The sequence below is a fragment of the Ictalurus furcatus genome, chromosome 19 (assembly GCF_023375685.1).
Source record: "Ictalurus furcatus strain D&B chromosome 19, Billie_1.0, whole genome shotgun sequence".
Taxonomy (NCBI): domain Eukaryota; kingdom Metazoa; phylum Chordata; class Actinopteri; order Siluriformes; family Ictaluridae; genus Ictalurus; species Ictalurus furcatus.
Window position 1 is genome coordinate 7,948,021 of NC_071273.1, and position 23,725 is coordinate 7,971,745.

Here is a 23,725-nt window from a genome sequence, read left to right on the forward strand (position 1 = left end):
AAGGGAACGGTAAATTACATAGTATAAATCATACAAGGCATAATGAATGAAGAAAAGCTGAAATGCAAAGAGGAGTGTACGGTGACAGTGTGCATGACTAGGCGACGAGGTTCCCTCCCGTTACATGACGTGATAGTATGTCCCCGTACTCGCATACTCGTTTGCTACGCTGTGTACCTTTTCTTCGCAAAAAAAAGAGTACATACTTTTAATGCATACTATAAGTAGGCGAACTGGATTTACTAAAATTCAAAATGGCGCCAGGAAAAACACCACCACCACCTCGACCACCAGTAGGTCACGTGACTTGAGTCCCCCAAGTCAGTACTTTTTTACCTCCAGCCCTGAAGAGGGCGCTCGCGCGTGAAAACACGCGCGGGGGGGCGGGGGGAAGCAAGTGTTTTCTGGTTTGTGTAAACTGAGGTGTTTCTTTAGCGTTCGTTGCTTCGGTCAGCTTCACGATAATTAGTATTTTGTTAGTAATCAGCTAATCAGCTAGTAAACGTTTTGTTTCCTCTACACAGACGGCACGGAAATGGCCACCTCGGAGGTCCAGCAGAAAAGTAAGCTTAAAACCTAAAGAAGCTTAGCTGAGGAGCTAAACGCTGTCGAGTGGCGGGGTTTTGAGAGAATACTAAATTGCTCCCTATTGGATATATAGTGTGCTACATTGGGCCGTCGGAGTCGTTATTTGCACACCCTAAGTAGTGCACTTGTATAGGGAGGGAGGAGTCATTTGTAATTCGGCCAGAGTGAAGCTGGCTAGCAAATTGAGTTCCGTCATTACCTGGAATAGACAGCTATTTTGATAGTAATATGACTTAGTCTTGTGTTAGTATTGAGATTCAGATTATTTTAACAATAACCAACGAGTTTAAATACTCTCAGTATTTTTATTTAAAAATTATTTAAAAAAAATAAAAATAAAATAAAACAGCCCAAGTGATCCGAGCGGTGTGTGTTGGTTGCTGTGTTGCAGGTGGTGCACTGCCTCTCTCTGCCCTGCGCCTCGTGGTGCCGCCGCTGCGCCTCATGTCTGCTTTCCTCTGGCAAGTGGTTCAGCGTCGCAACGTCACACAGTACGGCAAACTCGAGCAGTTCGTCCTGCTGGTGTCAGACACAGTGCCAGACATCATGAGTCAACATCTGCTTAATAAGCTGGTCTTTCTTTTAAGGAAAAAGGTACTAATGTGGGCACGCCTGGGTTTACTGCTCCTTTCCCAAATGCTCATCTAATTCGCTATGATGTTTTGTGTGTGTGTGTCTTTTCTCTCAGGTGATATTGGAGCTCTGTTTTAAAGACCAAACACCTGATGTGTGGATCATTCAAGCGCATTTGGACACACTACGCAACCTGACTAACAAAGTAGGTGGTGGTGGTGTAGTATATCGTTTGCATGAGGGGGGGACAAACTCGTGTCAAGTTGGTCAGACGAAAAGAACAAACAACAAACTGTCTGTTTATCTGTCTGTCTGTCTGTCACAGGCTCACCAAAATGGGACAGTCTGATTGGACACCTATCACCTGGTCTTTTTCCAATCTCACCTCGAGCTGTCCAGTTTCGGTGAGCCTGTGCCCACTGTAGCCTCAGATTCCTGTTCTTGGCTGACAGCCTGAGGTTTGACGTGTTGTGCGTTCTGATGTACACAGAGTACAGAGCACTTATTTAGTGGTGACCGTCGCCTTCCTGTCAGCTCGAACCAATCTGGCCATTCTCCTCCTCAACCCCTCGTATCGACAAGGACTACGTTTACATGGACAGCAGTAATCTAATTATTGACCTTACTCTGAATAAGACAATATTGTGATTAAGGTGTTTACATGAGTCGCTTTTAGAACACTCCTGTCATGTACCCGTTTTACATGTTATAGAACATAATTAGATTAACAGCACACGTCATTAGGTCATTAGGTTTTTGTTGTGGTACCGTATACAGTTTTGGGTGTGTTTATTTAATTACACTACAGGCCTATAGTAGGCAAGTCTGCGGTTTGGGATGCAGCCGTGCTCTCTTGTTCGCGGTAAAACGGTTGAGCACTGCCGTGTGTGATCGTGTACTGTCGCAAAATGCGGTGGAAACTCTCACACGACGTTCATAATGTGATTAAGGTGTTTACATGTCTGTAATACACATCAATAATGCGACTAAAACAGGAATACTCCACATGTCTTAATTCCATTTGTGTTTACTTTGAGTATGACTTTAATCAGGTTAAGGTAATTAAAAATTGCTGTTTACGGGATAGTTTCTTAATCACAGTATTGCCTTAATCGGGTTAATAGTGGATTATTGATGTCCATGTAAACGCACTGAAGGCGTTTCTGTGTTAGAGCTGGCACTCGTTAAGCTTGACGTTTTAAGCGTACGCTAGGAACAGTGTACAGTACGTGTGATGCAAATTTCGTCATCAGCAGAGTACGCGCATACTGTACGTGCAGGTCGCACATGCACATTTAATTCTTTTGCACTATTTAGTTGTTCCACAAGGTGGCAGCAGTGACCCAGGGCCGCTGATTCTCAAGGTAGTCGAAGAATAAACGGAAGCGAGTGTCGGTTAGAAAGTACCCGCATTTGTATAGTTCTAGGCTTAAAGAGTATAAGTATTTGTATATGGGTGCTAATTGTGGCGAGAGATTGCCCAAGCATTGTTCTTCGTGTTGTTGTGATTTGTTCTTCGTTGTCGTCTTTCACACCAGAAGACCTGCTTTACTGCTCTAGTACTGACTCTTGTAGGCCAGGAGGGGTAGTGCAAGCTGTCGTAACACGCATGCATCGACCGCCTGCGTACGCATATGTGTCAAATGGAGTATACTTTTGAAAGGCTATGCGTACGACTGTGCAAAAAATGAAGTATACCAGAGGCTTTTGATGTTTTTTGTGCCAGCCTTTTCTGAAATTTTTAATCTCGGTGATGTTTGATGTGAATGTTAACTGAAGCGCTTGATTTGTTTTTGCATGATCTTCTGCTTTGCGCTGCTGCAGCATGATTGGCTGATTGGATAATTATATAAATGAAGAGGTGTCCAGGTGTTCCTTTTAAACTGGATATAAAATCTACCGTGAATAAATATGAGATAAATGGTTTACTTTCACAGTTGTCTGTGTGTTTCCACCAGTTGGTCTAATTTTTTTGTTTTGTTTACTGGTTTTATTTGAATTTCTTCACAGAGCAATGACATAGAGAGTGAAGTCATGAATAACATATTTATAAAGACGATCCATAACATCTTGGAGGACACCGATAAGAGGGAGAGCTTCCTGCAGGTTAGACGTGGATCTCGTCTTGTCTTTTTTGTTTGTTTGTTTGTTTGTTTGTTTTTTTCCCCCAGTACATTCAACCATGTTACCGATTTACGTTATGCTCTTGGCATGTCCACAGAATGTTCTTCCTGTAGAGTATGGCTCTGGATATGATGCCATCCTGCAGAGCTTAGCCTGGGAGTTCCTAACTCGAGTGGATGAACTCCTGCCTGTGCCGAACCTCAAAGAGGTGGGTCATCAAACCTGATCAATTAAATCACTAGTCTTTAGCCAAATCGATGTCTCATGCGAGTATGCTTCGTCAGACCTCAGTGCAGATTGGAGCTTGGGGGCGGAGTTACATCTAGTAGGTAGAGTCACATGTGTCACTCTACGTTAAGCTTACGTTTAAGGTAACACAATTTACAACCGCAGCAGCAGTTGATGTATCTGATTACTGATGTGTGTAGCATAAAGCGGGTGAAAGTAAGAACATGTATTAATAAATAACTTGCATATTTGGATTGATGTATTCAAGAAAATTATTTTGTAATTTGATAAGACAGGACAGCAGTGAAATACGTTTAAGCTACCCTTTTGTTTTTTTTTTCTTCCATATCATTCGATATAATGCAGTCACGATGTAAGAATAAAGCTTTTAGCTCAGTAACATGCTGTATAATTTCCTTTCAGTTACCTAACATTCTGTAGATGCGTAGTTATATGATCTGAAGTCATTCATACAGATGCCTGAATGGTTTAAAATGCTAAATGCTTGGTTGGTCTAATTTTGCGTACATGACTAAACATGTATGTTTTTGTTATACATAACTTGTATACATGCGTTGAAAAGTATGGTAATGCATAATGAAAAATAAATAATATATTTGGGTTTGGTTTTTTTTTTGTGTAAACATGCAAGTAGAAATGAGCTAGTCCATCAATCCATGATCAACTCCTTATTCTCAGATCACTAGACACCATTTTGATTGTTACAGACAAAAACAATATAAAACCTTTGAGGTGTAGTAACACTTCCCAACCCACCACTTACAACAGCATTAAGTCGAACAGCCAATCAAAATACTTGTAGATGCGCTCATGCTCCAGATGTGTAATCATGCCCCAAGTTCCAGTTGCAGTGAGAGGTACGTTATTCATCCAGGTTAAAATTCCTGTGTTTCTTGTAATAACTACTTTTATTTACCCTGTTCACCCGAAATTCTCAGAAGTTTTTTCATTTTGAAGTTAAAAAAAAGTTCTATGTAGATTGTTTGCTGTCTGTCAGAAATCCGGTAATCCACTAAGAGTTTAAATGGACAGCGTAAGTAAACACTGTGTTAAAAAAAAAAGTATGTAATGATAATCACAGCCATGTGGACATTTTATATTATTTGAGAGGGAATTATAGACATTGGGAAGTTTTTAAATCACAATGTAATGTAATGTCTGGATTTCTTCAGACAGCCTCATGGCTCTGTGGCGGTCTGGCTGCCATGGAGGACATCGTCCAGCCACTCTCTGACCCGGTGGAGCTAAGGGACGTGCTGCAGCATTTCAAAACCAAGAGGCATAAAAACAGAAACGGTAAGCCTTTCGTAGAGACATCAGACCAGGTTTACTGATAACATTACTTTCAAACTCTGGTCCTGGGGTTTAACAGTAAGTTCCCAGAAAGTAGGTGATTTTTCTGGTCTAGTAAACGTGTCCTGTCTATGGGTTGGAATTAATTCTTCCACAGTGAGAAAATTTGAGACATGTATTACACAACGTTTATACAATCAACTTTTTTAAAACTTCGATTTATCTATACACGAACAAATGTAGTGGCGTCAAAAATATCTTTCGGAAACAGGTTGAGTATTTGCGCTGTGATAAATTTCCCAGTCTACTTGCACAAGAAGTCTGGAAACGTCCAGCCACAGTGTATCATTTTTAAAACCGATCAAGGTTCAATTTTTTGCACTCGTGGTTGCTTAGAAGCATTGTATTGAAGTTAGAAGATCCCATGGTAGTCAAAATCGGTTAGGTCCAGTATCAGGGTTTTATAATCAGACTAGAGCTGAAAATTTAGACAACTATTCCAACTATTTTCAGTGATCTGTGATCTGTTACTCATCTTTTTCTGCAAAAAATAAAAAAACTTTTTAATCCTTTTAATTACTGTCCACATTACACAGCGTATTAAATGTTACTCTCCATCCTTTTCGCCGTGCAAAGGCCTTAATATTACTGCCTATATTTTTAAACATTGTATATACTTTTGCTATAAATAAGATACAGTGCCCTCCACTAATATTGGCACCCTTGGTAAATATGAGCAAAGAAGGCTGTGAAAAATTGTCTTTATTGTTTGATCTTTTGTTACAAAAATACTCTGCTATCAAACAATCGCCAACACAACACAGGTTTATCTAATAAAATCTTTGTTAAATAAAGGTATGCAACAATTATTGGCACCCCCATGAATTCATATGAGAGAAATATATTATAGAAGTATATTCCCACTGATATTTTACAGTTGTTTTAGTGCACCCGGGTGACTAGGAACAGGAAATTGTTCTAGCATGACTTCCTGTTTCACAGGGGTATAAATACAAGGTAACACACAGGCCAAATTCCCTTAGTCATTCATAACACCGGGTAAGACCAAGGAATATAGCTGTGATGTGTGGCAAAACGTTGTTGAGCTTCACAAAATGGGAAGTGGCTATAAGAAAATGCATTGAAAATGCCCATTTCCACCATCAGGGCAATAATTAAGAAGTTCCAGTCAACTGGAAATGTTATGAATCAACCTGGAATTGGACGTGTGTCTATATTTTCTCAACGCACTGTGAAAAGGATGGTTCGAGTGACCAAAAAATCTCCAAGGATCCCAGCTGGAGAATTGCAGAAGTTCAGAAAGTCTCCAGAACTACAATCCAAAGTCACCTACATCACCACAAGTTGTTTGGAAGGGTTTCAAGAAAAAAAGCCTCTACTCTCATCCACTACTGGAACTTCTGGACACTACTGGAACTTCAAATGGGATCGGGTTCTATGGTCAGATGAAACCAAAAGCAGAGGCACACAGAGAGGTAGCCATATGGAAAAGTACCTCATGCCCACGGTTAAATATGGTGGAGGATCTTTAATGTTTTGGGGCTGTTTTTCTGCCAGAGGTCTTGGACATTTTGTTAGGATACATGGCATCATGGACTCTATCAAATATCAACAGATATTAAATGAAAACCTGACTGCCTCTGCCAGAAAGCTTAAAATGGGCCGTGGTTGGATCTTCCAGCAGGACAATGATCCAAAACATACATCAAAATCAACACAAAAATGGTTTACTGACCACAAAATCAAGGTTCTACCATGACCATCCCAGTCCCCTGACCTGAACCCCATAGAAAACCTGTGAGGTGAACTGAAGAGGAGAGTCCACCAGCGTGGACCTCGAAATGTGAAGGATCTGGAGAGATTCTGTATGGAGGAACGGTCTCAGACCCCTTTCCATGTATTCTCCAACCTCATCAGGCATTATAGGAGAAGACTCAGAGCTGTTATCTTGGCAAAAGGAAGCAACATAATTTATTGACTAAAAGGGTGCCAATAATTGTTGCACATCTACAGTGAGGGAAAAAAGTATTTGATCCCCTGCTGATTTTGTACGTTTGCCCACTGACAAAGAAATGATCAGTCTATAATTTTAATGGTAGATTTATTTGAACAGTGAGAAACAGAATAACAACAAACAAATCCAGAAAAACACATGTCAAAAATGTTATAAATTGATTTGCATTTTAATGAGGGAAATATGTATTTGACCCCTCTGCAAAACATGACATAGTACTTGGTGGCAAAACCCTTGTTGGCAATCACAGAGGTCAGACGTTTCTTGTAGTTGGCCACCAGGTTTGCACACATCTCAGGAGGGATTTTGTCCCACTCCTCTTTGCAGATCTTCTCCAAGTCATTAAGGTTTCAAGGCTGACGTTTGGCAACTTGAACCTTCAGCTCCCTCCACAGATTTTCTATCGGATTAAGGTCTGGAGACTGGCTAGGCCACTCCAGGACCTTAATGTGCTTCTTGTTGACCCACTCCTTTGTTGCCTTGGCCGTGTGCTTCGGGTCATTGTCATGCTGGAATACCCATCCACGACCCATTTTCAATGCCCTGGCTGAGGGAAGGAGGTTCTCACCCAAGATTTGACGGTACATGGCCCCGTCCATCGTCCCTTTGATGCGGTGAAGTTGTCCTGTCCCCTTAGCAGAAAAACACCCCCAAAGCATAATGTTTCCACCTCCATGTTTGACGGTGGGGATGGTGTTCTTGGGGTCATAGGCAGCATTCCTCCTCCAAACACGGCGAGTTGAGTTGATGCCAAAGAGCTCCATTTTGGTCTCATCTGACCACAACACTTTCACCCAGTTGTCCTCTGAATCATTCAGATGTTCATTGGCAAACTTCAGACGGGCATGTATATGTGCCTTCTTGAGCAGGGGGACCTTGCGGGCGCTGCAGGATTTCAGTCCTTCATGGCGTAGTGTGTTACCAATTGTTTTCTTGGTGACTATGGTCCCAGCTGCCTTGAGATCATTGACGAGATCCTCCCGTGTAGTTCTGGGCTGATTCCTCACTGTTCTCATGATCATTGCAACTCCACGAGGTGAGATCTTGCATGGAGCCCCAGGCCGAGGGAGATTGACAGTTCTTTTGTGTTTCTTCCATTTGCGAATAATCACACCAACTGTTGTCACCTTCTCACCAAGCTGCTTGGCAATGGTCTTGTAGCCCATTCCAGACTTGTGTAGGTCTACAATCTTGTCCCTGACATCCTTGGAGAGCTCTTTGGTCTTGGCCATGGTGGAGAGTTTGGAATCTGATTGATTGACTGCTTCTGTGGACAGGTGTCTTTTATACAGGTAACAAGCTGAGATTAGGAGCAATCCCTTTAAGAGTGTGCTCCTAATCTCAGCTCGTTACCTGTATAAAAGACACCTGGGAGCCAGAAATCTTTCTGATTGAGAGGGGGTCAAATACTTATTTCCCTCATTAAAATGCAAATCAATTTATAACATTTTTGACATGCGTTTTTCTGGATTTTCTTGTTGTTATTCTGTCTCTCACTGTTCAAATAAACCTACCATTAAAATTATAGAATGATCATTTCTTTGTCAGTGGGCAAACGTACAAAATCAGCAGGGGATCAAATACTTCTTTCCCTCACTGTATATTTAACAGATTTTGTTTTGATAAACCTTTTTGTTTGATATCCATGAGTGCAGAGTATTTTGTGATTTTATTTATTTTTTAACAAAAGCTCAAAAGGGTAAACAATAGACAATTTTCACAGCCTTCTTTGTGCATATTTAACTAGGGTGCCAATATTAGTGGAGGGCACTGTATACTCTGACAGCATCAACCCTCACAGCAAATAAATTTTGTTTTGTTTTTTTGCCTCTCAATGAAAACAGAACCAGACTTGTCTTCTGCTTCCATTCAACAAGAGATGGTGTTGCCTGCCAGTTCTATCCCACAAGAGAAAATCTTGCCTCCCTCATCCATTGCACAAGAAACCTTCATAATCGCACAAGCACTTAGCGAAAATCAAACTGAATCTGACTGTGCAGCAGCCACTATAATGAGCCCCGCCCAAAGCGATACCGAGGAGACGGAGCCTTTGGACAGCGTGGAAACTGAGGTCGAGACAGAACTGCAAGAAGAGGCTGTTTACCAAGAGAGCAGTACAGGGATGTGTGAAGTCCAGCAGATCTACCTCACTGCAGATGGCTCTACAGTTATCGTTTCAGAATTGGACAATGGCGGAGAGGACGCCTCTCAGCTGCAGTTTCTAGAACAGTCAGAAGGAGTGGAGACTTCTGAGGTGAGGGAAATAAGCATGGAGGAGTGGATCTCGCAAATCGCTGGGAAAGTTCTTCCTCTGTCGGTCATGCCCCCTTCCACTAACGTAGACGTCCTTGCGGAGGAAACGGCGTTCATTCCCATTATTGAAAGACCCCCATCTATAAAATCCATCATCAACAGAAAAAGCCCCCCTACTCAAGCAACGGCCAGCAGAAAGGTGATCACTTTGCCCGCCGAGTCTCGGGCGAACCAAGACTTGGGTGAGAAAAAGCACACGTGTTGTATGTGTAAGAAAGAGTTTCGTTACGAATGTCAGTTGAAGAGTCACATGCGCACACACACCGGAGAAAGACCGTTCCAGTGCTCGGACTGCGGCAAAAGCTTCCGATGTCTCAGTTTCCTGTCCAGCCACATCAAAACACACTCACTATGCAGACCATTCAAATGCACGCAGTGTGCCAAGAACTTCCGCAAGAAAGCCGACCTCATCAAGCATGTTCGCGTGCACACGGGGGAGAAGCCATACAAGTGCAATATCTGTGGTAAGAGCTTCTCTCAGAGCTCATACCTGAAGATTCACCGCGAGTGTCACACGTCGGAAAACCTGCACCAGTGTCCACACTGTGACAAATGCTTCCCTACCGCGTTCAAACTGGCGGTGCACATCCGATACCACTCAATGGCGCGCTCCTACATGTGCAACCTGTGCGGCAAGAGCTTCATCTACGCCAGCCTGCTTCGGAGACACAAGGGCTATCACGTGGGCGAGCGCAAGTACCTGTGCACCATATGTGGCAAGTCCTTCGTGTACATGTTCGACCTGAAAAAGCACCAGCGCAACCACGAGAAGCCACGCGTGCGTATCCCGTGCAGGTTGTGCCACAAGACGTTTGCAGGGCCAGAGATGCTGCGCTGCCATCTCCGCATCCATACGGGAGAGCGGCCCTTCGGCTGCAAGGTGTGCGGTAAAACCTTCTCACAGATTGGCAACATGAAGAGGCACGAGCGTGTGCACACGGGAGAGCGGCCGTATGTCTGTACCGAGTGCGGGAAGACCTACAAGCACTCGTCGCACCTGAAGAACCACATGCTGAACCACACAGGCGAGCGGCCGTGGCGGTGCACGCAATGCGGCAAGAGCTTCAAGTTCCAAGGGCCACTGAAGAAGCACGAGCAAACGCACCTGGCCGAGCAGGCCGAACAAACACGAGGGCGCAAAAGGCACGAAACCAAAAATCCTTAAAGGGTGTGAGCACCTGTTATAATATTAGCAGGGTTCTGAATTCCAGTTTGAAGTGTGTACATATATCATAGTCTTCATATATGAAGTCATGTATATCTCCAGAAGCTGGATCAGCTTTCCTAAAGGTCAGAGCAGCGTGTAAGGACATGGGAAAGGTCACAAAATGGTGATGTCTGGTTTAAAGGAAATCAGTGCTGATTAGTAAGCGAGTTGATTTCACTTAAGAGATAAGTGGAAGATCAACGATAAGATGGAACCTACCATAGAAGTCTGGTGGCACCTACGGATATAAGCATAAACTGCGTATATAAGATCTAGTATTTCAGATTTTGGAGTATTTCACACGTGGGTGCTTTCATACCTACAAAGCATATTTTCATATTAGTTATTTGTTTGTTTAATTGGAACTATTTCTTTAAAGTTCTGATCAGAACCACCCGTTATACTAGATCTATTTTTGTAACGACTGCTTTAATCAGGAAAAACTGAGGATTTTCTATATGAGGAACAGTGATCAAGATGAATAAATATTCCCATCTCATCACGGCGTGCCATGCTGCTTGCATCGTACTAATAATAGAACTGAAAATGAATCGTGAACGTGAATCTTTTGATTCCTCGTCCAAAGTCTTCCTTTGAATCAGAAATTGAGGTGGTTATAGTAAAAAAATAAATAAATAAAAATAATTAAAAAAAAAAAAAAACTCACCTCACCATGATACAAATAAAATAAAGCCTGTAGTTTAAAATTGTGTATGTATGCAAAAAAATTATTATTTTTTTTTACTATTATATTTTTATCATCACGTAGGTATGTCGTTTCTTTCTGTGTCCCATCTATCTGCTGAGCTTTATATTGTTGGGGTCTGGCAAATGACAACCTTCACTCAGTTGTGCTTTCAACCAAATAACTACAATAACCCAATGGATTCAAATTGTAGCTTGTTCTCCAGTGCAGTGTGTGTATACTACATCCTGCCTCAGCTCCATATCATTCCAGTTCAGGTTACTGTCTTGTGTGGTTTCATAGGTTCCCCCGCCGGGTTCTCTAGCGTCTTCTCACCTCCCAAATACATGCAGGCGGGTGAACGATGTACACCAAATTGGCCTTAGAAGTGAACGAATATGCGCGACGGTCATGTGCCCAGTGTTCCTTGGATGCAACACGTAACAGCATACTTGAGTAGGTTCTAATAAAGATAAAGATGGATGATAACTTTTACTCGAGTAACAATACTTGAACATAAGGTCTTGATGACTCCCCTCAGTTCAATAGTAGTAAAAGAAAATGTAAAAAAAAAAAAAAAGACATAACAGTGAATGTGTTTGTTTAGCAATTTATTTTTGTCTCAACAGAAGTAACTAAAAAAAAAAAAAGCCCCAACTGTTTTGCAATAAAAGTAGGAAGCACCGTGAAGATGATTACTAAGCCACTGTCAATTGAAGGTAAAGGAACTAAACAAATCTTAACTACTTCATACCTGAAACTCAGATCGAGAATCACTATTGTTTAAAAAATGTGATTTGAAAAATGTTCAGAAAGTCAACATTTGGTGGTAATGTTCATTACTTTTGTGAAACTTCGATCCAGATGCAACATGAACAATGCTTTGTTATTGAGCTGGAGTACAAGGGGTCTGCTTTTGTTTCATTTCATCGGACATGGAGTACAAATGTTGGCATTACATCTGCTTAATGGAATGATACGAGACAGATGTGTCAGAAAAATACACAAGATCAAAGTTTCCGTCGTACGCCATACTCTAAAGTCAGACTTCTTTTGGAGAGATCATTAGCAGGAACACAGAACCAAAAACAAACCAACCATCATGGGAATAATATCCACAACAAAACTACAAACCCTGAATCAAATCCACCCTCTGTTCCGTCTTAGCTCTAATGGTCTAATTACCGGTCTGGGCTTTTTAATAGGTAAAATATTTCAGGAAAGAGATACAGATATTGGAAGCGTTTGCCTCGATCTACACAAGTTAGGGGGGAAAAGTGAAACACCCGCTGCCCTTAGGAAGTAGTGAATGCGAACCCATACTGACAGAAGTAGTCATATGTTTATATAGCCAGATGGAGGGTGATGGGGCAGTGGTCACTCCCCATGGCCGTGTTACGAATCTTGCTGTCACACAAGCTTGGGAGCAAAGCAGCCGAGAGCAGGAAGTAGTCCAGGCGCCAACCCACGTTCTTGCCCCGTGCGTTCATCATGTACGTCCAGAAGGTGTAGGCGTTGGTCTGCTCCGGATACAGCTCACGGAAGCTATCGGTAAAGCCAGCGGCCAGGAGCTGGCTGAAACCTTCGCGCTCTTCAGGAGTGAAGCCTGCATTCTTACGGTTGCCTTTGGGGTTCTTCAGGTCAATCTCCTGGTGGGCCACGTTGAGGTCACCACACAGCACCAGGGGCTTGCGACTGTCCAGGTCGCTCAGGTATTCGCGGAAATCTACATCCCACGTTTTACGGTAGTCGAGGCGAACCAGACCGCGCCCAGAGTTGGGCACGTATGCGGTAACCAGAAAGAAGGAAGGGAACTCGGCAGTTATCACGCGGCCCTCTTTGTCATGCTCCTCTTTTCCTGCAGGAGGAACGAACGTTCAGGTTAACTGCTCTACTGAGCTCACCTAGAAATTTACTGCAGTATAAATAATTGTACCACAATTTAAGGCATGATATACTTAAAGCAGTGATACAGTAATCATCTAAAGTTTAGTCACACTGCGACTAATGGTTAAGAACATGTATCTAGATATTTCCACCATAAAGTCCTGTGGCAGTAAGCCAACTTAAAAATGCCATTTTATGCTGAATTGATTCACCGTGCATGCATTTCTCCTACAACTGACAACTTCATTTAAAACATATATTCAAAGTAAACATATACACAATAAATGAGACTCTTGTACGCTGTAAAGTAAATTAGACCTCTAGTTAAATACCAGTGCAAATGTTTGGAGGTGATTTTGGGCCTAAAAGCTACATTACAATATCTGCAAGCAAAATATTATGTATCGAAATCTAAAAAGAAAAAAAAAAAAAAGATGATTGCGAATACAAATAAGATGGATCAAAATCAAATTTATCTTCTCATTTTATCTGAGCCAGTATGCTTCCAATATTATTTCTGTGAATTCTTGCAATTTTGTTCAATACTTCTGGCAACAACAACATAAAAAATTCACCCCAGTCAATTAAACCTGGCTTATGATTCTGAGACACAAACTTTGGAAGCCATGAGTGTTTATAGACTTTTAGGACAGTACGAGGATCATAACTGTCCATTGAAGAGCTAGTAATAAACTTAAAGCTTAAAAGATTCATATGCGAAAGCGCACATCTTGTTGTTACCCTTTCCATAACAAAAAAATAAAAAGCTTACGAATGCTGCCATTTTTGTGAGATGGTCTTTGCTACTGAACCATATTGAGGCCAGGGGTGGAGCTAAACCTGATCCAACTCCTCCTATAAACCTAATCCTAACTCATGAGATGCCGTAACACACCAAATTCTCTTCACTCCAATGGACTTTTGGTTCTGCAGCAAGGGATACTTTTGGGTTGGTTTTTTTTTTCCAGCAACAAAAGCCATCAGAAGCCTGCTCATATGGAAGCGCAAATCAAATTTGAGTGCCAACGGCGCTCACCAATTCCGTAAGTGACATTAAGAGGCTCAGTCTTGCACAGCATGGCCACTCCACTGTAACCCTCTTTATCTTCTGAGCCTGACCAGTACTTATATGGATACTCAGGCATAGATGTGATATCTGCTGGTAAAGCTTTCTCAGCACACTTCGTCTCCTGAAGACAAAGCACATCTGGAGCCTCCTGACGCACCCACTGTAGGTAGAGACCAACAAAAAAAAAATGAAGAGAAAGAATCCATCACTAGATGGCATGCATTAAGCAGACAGACTGTATTTAAAGAATATGCAATAAAGATAAAACACCCACAAGCTTCATATCTGATCTCCCACCCACATGTAAGTCCAAATGCGAACCTCTAGGCCTACTTTACACTTACATCAAGCCCTTTCTTCTTAACCCACGCACGAAGGCCATCTACGTTCCACGAGGTTAACTTCATGTTGGCTGCCCGGCCACTCTTGCTGGTCAGCTTATCTGGGGGATCTTCATATAACACTGGGGCTTCGGGTTCCTTTGCCTTCTTCCCTTTCTTTGTTTCTGGTTCTGTCATTTAGAAAAATGAATAAGGAAACACAGTTCAAACCTGCATGCACACACCATTTCATGAACTGAAACAGTGCTGCCAACTAGAGTCTGTTGCTAGATTTGATGACTTTTTAGCAACTTTAATAAAAACAAAAACAAACAAAAAAAGCCTAGCGGCAAGTCTAGCAATCGTTCCCAATCGCCGATCACCATTGTTGCCAATGACCAATCTGATCACTAGTTCTGGGTCGACATGCTTATCTCCTGAATCGATACCATCACGACACTTGGGTGCAATTCGATATTGCAGTGTATTGCGATTTTTGTTTGCTTTTTTAAACACTAGACCATGGGAAAATTTACAGTACAGATTGTATATGATGAGTCCTATTTACAAAACCGTTCTGAGTTTCATTTCAGGAGCATCATGCAGTATGGTACAGGGTGCAGGTTGTATCCCCGCAGATCTCTCTGACTGTCCGCCATTTTTTTCCTCGTTCTCTTGTCCGCTTGAAAGGGATATGACGTCACGTAATACTCAAAGATAACAACAAATACATTTCACCCTCTGCTGGAATACAAGTGGTAACTTCTCTCCACCTCATCTATAAGCAAGCACTAAAATAAAGCGATCGAATATGAATTACATCGATTCTGGAATTTCAAAAATCTATTTCAAAATTGAAAATAAAATAAATAATAATAATACTTTTTTAAAAAAATCGAATAGTTAAGTGAATTGATTTTTCACGTCTTCAAGCGGTCGTCTATGTGCACGTATAGCATGACATAATTATTTGCACTTGAATCTTTCGTAAAATTAAAAATGGAACACCCAAATCTGTATACGGTACCATAACGAAGACAAACTGTATGATGATACGTGAAATTCGGACGGCGTGACGTGGGGACCTAATGACGTGTGCCGTTAATCGATCTATGTTCTATAACATGTAAAACGGGAACATGAACAGAATATTCTAAAAGCGACTCATGTAAACACCTTAATCACAATATTGTCTTATTCAGAATAAGCTCAATAATTAGATTACTGCTGTCCATGTAAAGTCACTCTCTCCGCTTTTCCCCCCCCTGATCTGCATTCTTGATAGAAACTATTTTGTAAATATGCATAAGTTTAGTTTGTTCATGGTGCTATGACAAAAAAATGACTTCTTTCTATAAGAATGGCGAAAAGCCAGTGATAATAATTAATATATTAATATGCAAATGAGTCCATGACGTCATCTAGCGACTTCTAGCTTTTTTTTCTCTCTCTCTCTTTTTTTTTTGCGCGTGCTTTAGCTACTTTACCCTGAAAACAGTTAGCAACACTGGACTGAAATAAACGATTGGGACAACAGCTCGAGGCTAAACGCACTGATTATTTATTACCTGTTCCGTTGTCGTTTCCTGCTTCTGCAGAAGCCTCGTTTTTCTTGGCTCTCTTCGGCATGTTTCCGAGTCTCCACACAGCACGCGCACACAGACACAGACGCACAGCACGCGCACCTACGGGGAAATACGGAGAGTCAGAGTGCTCCTAAAAACACAGGAGCATGCACTTTCGACTTGCAACTTCTGATCTGCGTATTGCAACTCACAAACGGTATTATTTGTGCAGCCCTACAAGCCCTGAGCATGCACCGGGGTTACACAAGAGGCTTTTTGTAAACAGTTCAGATTGTTGATCATCAGTGTGCAGTGGGTTCATACACGAACCAACAATTTAACGACCGCTTGCTACCAGTGCTAAATAATAATAATAATAATAATAATAATAATAATAATAATAATAATAGCCTGTAGCTAAACTAGCGGCCCTGAATGAACTAATAACGGAAGCCGCACGAAAACAACTGTTATTTAATATTCCGAAATTAAGCACGTGCTACTACATTACTATATAAAACAATTATTTGCAAAAAACAAACAAACAAACAAACAAACAAAAAAAAAACCCACTTACCAAACACAGCCACAGTTAATAAAAACTACAGTAGTTCCGGAGTGATGTGCTCTGCACGGCTCTAAAGCTTTGTGCTCAGAGTGCTGCACATGTTCCCCAGCACAGTGCTGACCAAAGTTTTGCCTGACTAAAAAAAATAATTATTTTATACACGCATCAACTTATTACTGTGTAAATTCTTCAGTAGTCATATCAATCTCTTCTAAATAAAATAAACCGATTATGTATTATTGTCTGGAGCACTTGATTGAACCTGAGTAACATTTTATTTTTGTTCCAGAAACCAGACGGACACCTATAAATATTGCCCTGGTCCTGAAGGAAGCGGTTAGAAGAAGCTGCTAGTAGTGTGGAGACAAATAGGTAAATATAGATAACCTTTTTTTTTTTTTAATCACGACACACATATAGTTATGTTTTATAGCATTTAGCCATGTCGTGTGATGTGTTAAAATGTTGTCGTGTTCGAGGCGAACAGACTGCCTGTTTATTTGGGTTCGTAGAGGCTGCACATTGCTGTCTAAGTAATGGCTATTCGACTCCTGAATACTGTAAACGACTCTGATTCCGACTCCAGGTGCTGTGATTCGCTCCAGTCCTCCTAGAGGTGGATCGATAGTGGATTTTATCGATACCGATAAGTAAGCCGGGTGCTACCTGTCGATAACCGATTAATCAACCAATAGTTTTTTTAAAATTGAAACTGAATGAAAACATAACACTCAAAGTGAATTGCTGAACTTTATTACACAAATAAACTGTACTGAATGTACCATGAAAATTTACTGTCCTTTTTTTTTTTTTTTAAATGAAATAAATATTAATGTATATTAATGTAAATAAAGATATACATCCAAACTGAACCAAAAAGGTTCAGTTACAAAAGAGGCCGCTCTTGTACTGTATAACGACAGCGGACTCTTCTCAGTTGCTCTCACAACCGGGGAAAACTATCGGTGTGGATTTTTGCCGATAACCAACAGTTCTGTTAATCAGTTATCGGTGCTGATTAATCGTCAAAACTGGTCAATCGGTCGACCTCTATTTTCCACGCAATCATTTTCTCAATTTCTGATAAAACATTGACTGAAAAATGGCGCTGGTCTAGTCAGACAGCAAAGTCTCCCTGTTTACATCTGGGGTCCACGAAACTGAGCTGAATCAAAATGTGTGTGTAAAGTCGACTCCCAGCCCCAGTATGAATGTGCTGCAGTTAGTTTCTTATCATATGCAAAGCTTTCATGTAAAACGGTGAGGGTTTGGACAAGGGTTTCATATTATCATTTTAATAAACATTTCCTAAAGAGTCACTCATTATTATATGATACATACTTCATTTATGGAGATACACTATATGGCCAAAAAGTTTGTGGACACCTTATCACCCATATGTGTTTGTTGAACGTCCCATTCCAGATTTAGTCCCCTTGTGTTTGCTGTTATAATGCGCTCCACTCTTCTGTGAAGGCTTTCCACTAGATTTTGGAGCGTGACTGTGGGGATTTGTGATCATTCAGCTACAAGAGCATTAGTGAGATCAGGTACTGAGGAGGTCTGGGGTGCAGTCGGTGTTCCAGTTCATCCCAAAGGTGTTCAGTGGGGTTGAGGTCAGGGCTCTATGCAGGACACTTGAGATCTTCCACTCCAACCTTCACATACCATGTCTTCATGGAGTTTGTATCATGCTCGATCGAGCTGTATAGCCCTACAGTAAAGGCGTGATGTTATTGTTGGTGTTATATTTGTAATCTTTGTAATCTTTTTTTTAAAGATTCTGTTTCAACAGGAGCCATGACGGTGGTTATCGGTTTTGAGGGCAGCGCCAATAAGATCGGCATCGGGATCGTAAGGGACGGGGAAGTGTTGTCAAACCCTAGGCGCACCTATATTACGCCACCTGGCCAAGGTAGATAAATTGGCATGGTTTTCACAGTCGTCAATAAGCACGTGCCAGGATTAAACTTCTATATTACAATAATTACCCAACAGTTTATACAAGTATACAATATTGTCACAATATTCGATTATAAAATTGTCATTAGAATTAAGAGGAAGCCGTGATATTTTCAACAATAACAATATCGTCTATACCAAATATCATTACACAGTATATTGTACATAGAAAAGGATGAAGAACAACTGTTCAGTGTCTTCAGTTGAGAATTCAGTTAAAAAAACGACTGATTGTTCTGTGAGCAGAAATAGTGATCGATTGTGAACTAACGTCCTCCTAGGTTTCCTACCGAGAGAAACAGCCAAACACCATCGTGGTGTTATCCTAACTGTCCTCCGAGAAGCACTAGATGAAGCTGGATTAAAACCTGCAGATATTGACTGTGTAGCGTACACCAAAGGTAATTGTCTAAAATCTTTAGGAACTGTCATTTTAGACACCACATGTCCACACCTGTCCTCATTTGTGTTACATGATTACATGTCCAGGGCCGGGGATGGGCGCCCCTCTGCTCACCGTGGCTTTGGTGGCCAGGACAGTTGCACAGCTTTGGGGAAAGCCGTTAGTGGGAGTGAATCACTGCATCGGGCACATTGAAATGGGCCGCCTGATCACGGGTGCTAACAACCCCACTGTACTGTATGTCAGTGGTGGTAATACTCAGGTGGGAGTTATACATTGCCCTGCTACATTCATATACATTTCTTCTTATTAATTGTAGATAAAAAACAGCAGAGTGATTATGGCCGTACTTGCGGTACATACTGGCTTATTAAAAATGTAAAGTTTACGTTTTGTCCTAGGTGATCGCTTACTCTGAAAGACGATACAGAATTTTTGGAGAAACAATAGACATTGCTGTGGGAAACTGCTTGGATCGGTTTGCCAGAGTCATCAAGGTCAGCATTTAAAAAAAAAAAAAATTTTCCTTCAATACGTCATTCAAAGGTATTTATACATTATTGTACAGTTATTTACATTCCCTTCCCCCACACACAGATATCAAATGACCCCAGTCCTGGCTACAACATTGAACAAATGGCAAAGAAGTAAGTGTAGATATTGAAGCGTATTATGGTCACTTACCCCGCATTGTGCCCCATGCTCCCTGGGATAGGCTCCAGGTTCCCCTTGACCCTGAAGAAAAAGGATAAACGGTATAGAAGATGGATGGATGGATGGATTCTGGTCACTTTTCATTGTTTCATAATCCAACCATCCATTTTCCTTACCGCTGGAGCCTATCCCAGGGAACTCGGAGCACGAGGCAGGGGTCAGCCCATCAAAGGGCACAGTCGCACACACATTCACACACTACAGACCATTTGGAAATGCCAATCAGCCTATGACAAATGTCTTTGGACTGGGGGAGGAAACTGGAGTACTCGGAGGAAACCCTGAAGCACGGGGAGAACACGTAAGCTCCACGTACACAGAACAGGAGCATAGGCGGGATTCCCTAACCCTGGAGGTGCCACGCAAACATGCTAACCACCTGTTTTTGTAATGTAATAGTCATTACTGAAAAAAGCATGGTTGAAAACATCTTGTAGTTGTGTCTTAGCTGATCAGCTGGCAAGAACCATTTATGGATCCAGAAAGAAACCAATATATCAGTTTTAACTGACTGTAGATGTTTGTTTTTTTTTTTACACATTTGTTGAATTACTAATACAATTTTTGGCACAGAATAATGGAGCAGCGGGTAGCTGCCTCAGAGCAGCAGGGTATCTGGTTCGATGATGAGCTCGGGTTGCTGTCTGTGTGGAGTTTTCCATTTTCTCCCCACCTCCCTCCTCCCAAAAACATGGATTGGCTTCAGTGAATTGCCCCCAAGTGTGAAAGAGTCTGTGAAAGTGTGATGGACTGGCGTCACATCCAGGGTGTATTCTCACCTCATGCTGAGTGTTCCTGTGAGAGACTCCGGATCCACCAGAACCATGACCAAGATAAAGCAGTTTCGGAAAATGAATGAACAAACACCGTTCTTGGTCTGGGACAATAACATACAGTCCCCTCCGAAATTATTGGAACGTCAAGGCCAATTCTATTTTTTTCGCCGTATATCGAAGACATTTGGGTTTGCGATCAAAACATGAATATGAAAGGTGAGTTTAGAATTTCAGCTTTTAGTTCCTGATATGTATATGTGGACGTGTTAAACAACACATTTTGTGTCAGAACACCCAATTTGTAGGCGAACAAAAATAGTGGAACATGTGACTGACCGGTGTTTCTTGTTACCCAGGCGTGTCTTGTTAGATTGAATGTTTAAACAATAAATAGCTCTGAACATCTACTCTTGGTTTGAGCCTTCAGTTTCACCTGTGAAGACTGCGCATGTTGTTAAAAAGGACAAACCAATAAGAAGATCAGAGAGCTGTCTATGGGAGAAAAGCAAGCCGTTTTGAAGCTGAGAAAAGAGGGAATCTATCGGAGACATTGGGCATAGCGAATATAACAATTTGGAACGCCATGATAAAGAAAGAAACCACAGGTGTCCTGAGCAACAGACACCGAATGGGTCGACCAAGGAAGAAAACAACAAAAAACTACTGATGGTTTCAGATAGTTTCGGCTAGGACTGTATTTTCCATTTTAGCATGCCCATCATGCGGCACTCCTAATCAGTTTCAATTACATTCAAGGTAAAAAAAAAAATATTTTGACTGACATAAAGAAAACCAAGAGATTAAAAAAACAAACAAACATGTAAACAGTGCCGTGGTGTATCAAATCAGTATGAATGTGTTGTGTCAAGCAGATAGCATATTACACACGGAGGAGTGCTATAAAAAATGTATAAATATTTCTAAATATATAAACAGCACTGTTATACAGTACCTAATTCATTATATAACCGGCTGTTGAATGCTCAAATCTGATTGGTCGGGAGATGTTCATTTGTTTTCTATACCAGCAGCTCTGACAGTAATTACAGCTGTACGTCCAATTACAGGTTTATATTAATGCTCTCGTTTTTACAAGTTATCGTTTCAAAAATGATTTACAGTTAACACAGGGACGTGTGTTGCAGATGCTTAGACAAACAGATTTTTTAAAAACATCGTTGATTGATAATAGTCGACATGGTGAACATTTCTGTGAGGAGACGTTTATTGATCATTTATGGAAGGAGTCTCCGGTGTCAGCCTTTGTAACACTTTGTAACAGTCAGTGGTAAAGCTTTAACTTTTAAGTTTTCCGACATGGGAAAGTCTTCAGGACAGAAGGTTTGCGGTTTTCTTGGTAAATGACCAAATCTAAGTGATGATAAGAGCTTGTTCTTTAATAAATAAATAAAAACGTTGGTAAATTGGTATAAGTGGAATAAAACACTTCAGGACGTGTGTCGTTAAGGGACAATATTATTACTCTCTGTTGTGTAGTATTCTCTACATAATATATTGCTTATTTTAGCACTATTATGGGTCACGTCTATGTTTTGATTTATTGACCTGTTTGTGTTTGGTTTTTAAGGGGCAAGCAGTACATAGAGCTTCCATACACGGTGAAGGGAATGGACGTTTCTTTCTCTGGGATTTTATCATACATCGAGGTAACTTCATCAGTATTTAATTAATGGTAAATGGTCTGCACTTATATAGCGCTTTTTTATCCTTAGCGGTTCTACAAAACATCCACACACCAATGGTAGCAGAGCTGCAATGCAAGGTGCTAGCTTGCCATCAGGAGCAACTTGGGGTTCATCGTCCAAGGACGCTTCGGCACGTGGAGTCACGTGAGCCGGGAATCGAACCGCCAACCCTACGATTAGTGGACAACCCGCTCTATCACCTGAGCCACAACCGCCCGTATTATACACTCATAATAATCAGTGACTGCAGGGACTTTTATGTATTTATCCATCTGAAGAAGTCTTGGCCTGACCACAATCATTTTTACAGTTTCAGGCTGTGCAAGTGTAATCATCTCTAGAATCATTGGCGCCTATCAAGAGAACAGGCAAGAATATACACAGTGATTCAAATAGTCAAGTAAATAAAAGATATATATCCAAACTGAACCAAAAAGTATCACTCTAAATAACATAAAAATAGAGAAATCCAAAATGAATCAAAAAACACTTCCAATAACACAACAAAATGAGTCAGTGGTAGTTTTTATTTCGCCTCTAGAGGCCGCTCTCGTACTGTATAAGGACAGAGTCCTCTCAGCCGGGAAACACTATTGGTGTGGATTTTTGCCAATAAACGATAATTCCAGCAATCGGTTATCTGTGCCGATTAAATGGTACTATAAAAATCTATGTAATTGTACAGACCATGTGGTGATCTGAATATAATTCCTGACTACGCCTCTGTGTATATGTTTTTTTTTAATGAAAGTATGTCTATTGATTTGCCGTTTAAAATCTAGGAGATGGCACACAAGATGTTGAGTTCTGGGCAGTGCACAGCAGAGGACCTGTGCTTTTCCCTTCAGGCAAGGACTGAATTCCTCTTCCGGATGTAAACATGTGATCTTTCTGGCTGTGTTTATTTGACCCGGCAGAACTCTCTCTGATCTGCAGGAGACAGTCTTCTCTATGCTGGTGGAGATCACGGAACGTGCCATGGCTCACTGTGGCTCCCAAGAGGTCCTTATCGTGGGAGGAGTAGGCTGTGAGTGACCCATTTCCATTCATATTTACACATCGCAGCGATGATGTCGCACGCTCTTTTGCCCTTATTGATTCAGTAACCGAGTTGCTCCGTGCTTCCTCACGTAGGTAACCTCCGTCTGCAGGAGATGATGGGCGTCATGTGTGAGGAGAGAGGAGCTCATCTCTTCGCCACGGACGAGAGGTGACATAGCGGATGTGTTTTACATTTTGTAACGCGTGTAAGCCACACTACTTTAGCAGCACCGTTTGCACACTGCATGCTTTAAACCCTTGACTTGGTTGCAAGGTTCTGCATTGACAACGGAGCAATGATCGCACAAGCGGGCTGGGAAATGTTCCGCATGGGTCAGGTGACAGAGCTGTCCGATTCCTGGATCACACAAAGGTAAGAGTTGAGTCATATGAACTTCATTTAAATTACGGATGATTGAATATACTGTACAAGTCATAGTAGATAACGCTGAGTTTAACCCTTAAGGCAACCTTGTTATTCTGAATTGTTCAGTAAAGCTGTATGTTATTGTTTGTTTTTTTATCAGGTATAGGACAGATGAAGTAGAAGTTACTTGGAGAGATTGAGCCCCGTATCTATTTTGGCGTCAGAGAGAGCAGGTTTTTTTTAAAAATTTCAAATAAACTAGATTTTGAGATATATGTGT

The 23,725-nt window shown here is 41.4% G+C and overlaps 3 protein-coding genes across 5 annotated transcripts; 2 read left to right on the top strand and 1 right to left on the bottom strand.

The window, feature by feature from the left end:
* Positions 1 to 366: 366 nt before the first annotated feature.
* On the top strand, positions 367 to 10,881 carry si:dkey-14d8.1 (zinc finger protein 354C). 2 transcript variants are annotated; one of them, XM_053649989.1, is made up of 7 exons: positions 367 to 563; positions 980 to 1,182; positions 1,277 to 1,366; positions 3,172 to 3,267; positions 3,383 to 3,493; positions 4,707 to 4,830; positions 8,707 to 10,881. In XM_053649989.1, exons 1-7 carry the CDS (start codon positions 536 to 538, stop codon positions 10,338 to 10,340), a joined length of 2,286 nt encoding a protein of 761 aa, XP_053505964.1. In that variant the 5' UTR covers positions 367 to 535; the 3' UTR covers positions 10,341 to 10,881. The 2 variants fall into 2 exon arrangements, with proteins under 2 accessions (XP_053505964.1, XP_053505965.1); XM_053649990.1 differs by lacking the exons at positions 367 to 563; positions 980 to 1,182 and adding an exon at positions 1,487 to 1,565 and having other exon boundaries at positions 1,193 to 1,366.
* A 786-nt stretch (positions 10,882 to 11,667) lies between these two features.
* Positions 11,668 to 16,590, bottom strand: apex1 (APEX nuclease (multifunctional DNA repair enzyme) 1). The gene is made up of 5 exons (XM_053649994.1): positions 16,486 to 16,590; positions 15,912 to 16,028; positions 14,368 to 14,534; positions 13,991 to 14,183; positions 11,668 to 12,925 (listed from the first exon to the last, which is right to left on the bottom strand). The coding sequence occupies exons 2-5, from the start codon at positions 15,970 to 15,972 to the stop codon at positions 12,411 to 12,413; spliced, it is 936 nt and encodes a 311-aa protein (XP_053505969.1). The 5' UTR covers positions 15,973 to 16,028; positions 16,486 to 16,590; the 3' UTR covers positions 11,668 to 12,410.
* A 183-nt stretch (positions 16,591 to 16,773) lies between these two features.
* On the top strand, positions 16,774 to 23,725 carry osgep (O-sialoglycoprotein endopeptidase). 2 transcript variants are annotated; one of them, XM_053649992.1, is made up of 12 exons: positions 16,774 to 16,848; positions 18,257 to 18,391; positions 18,720 to 18,839; positions 18,928 to 19,103; positions 19,243 to 19,338; positions 19,439 to 19,488; positions 21,920 to 21,998; positions 22,820 to 22,885; positions 22,974 to 23,064; positions 23,172 to 23,247; positions 23,353 to 23,451; positions 23,606 to 23,725. In XM_053649992.1, exons 2-12 carry the CDS (start codon positions 18,277 to 18,279, stop codon positions 23,643 to 23,645), a joined length of 1,008 nt encoding a protein of 335 aa, XP_053505967.1. In that variant the 5' UTR covers positions 16,774 to 16,848; positions 18,257 to 18,276; the 3' UTR covers positions 23,646 to 23,725. The 2 variants fall into 2 exon arrangements, with proteins under 2 accessions (XP_053505967.1, XP_053505968.1); XM_053649993.1 differs by having other exon boundaries at positions 16,776 to 16,848; positions 18,272 to 18,391.

Bases quoted from the DNA above. Each gene is read 5' to 3' on its own strand.
- si:dkey-14d8.1 (XM_053649989.1), top strand. From the start codon at position 536: ATGGCCACCTCGGAGGTCCAGCAGAAAA. The intron at 564-979 runs GTAAGCTTAAAA...GCTGTGTTGCAG, and splicing joins CTCGGAGGTCCAGCAGAAAA to GTGGTGCACTGCCTCTCTCT. The intron at 3,268-3,382 runs GTTAGACGTGGA...GCATGTCCACAG, and splicing joins AGAGGGAGAGCTTCCTGCAG to AATGTTCTTCCTGTAGAGTA.
- apex1 (XM_053649994.1), bottom strand. From the start codon at position 15,972: ATGCCGAAGAGAGCCAAGAAAAACGAGGCTTCTGCAGAAGCAGGAAAC. The intron at 14,535-15,911 runs GTAATAAATAAT...TCTAAATGACAG, and splicing joins AGGAAACGACAACGGAACAG to AACCAGAAACAAAGAAAGGG. The intron at 14,184-14,367 runs GTAAGTGTAAAG...CTCTACCTACAG, and splicing joins TTAAGAAGAAAGGGCTTGAT to TGGGTGCGTCAGGAGGCTCC.
- osgep (XM_053649992.1), top strand. From the start codon at position 18,277: ATGACGGTGGTTATCGGTTTTGAGGGCAGCGCCAATAAGATCGGCATC. The intron at 19,104-19,242 runs GTGGGAGTTATA...GTTTTGTCCTAG, and splicing joins TCAGTGGTGGTAATACTCAG to GTGATCGCTTACTCTGAAAG. The intron at 23,452-23,605 runs GTAAGAGTTGAG...TTTTTTTATCAG, and splicing joins GATTCCTGGATCACACAAAG to GTATAGGACAGATGAAGTAG.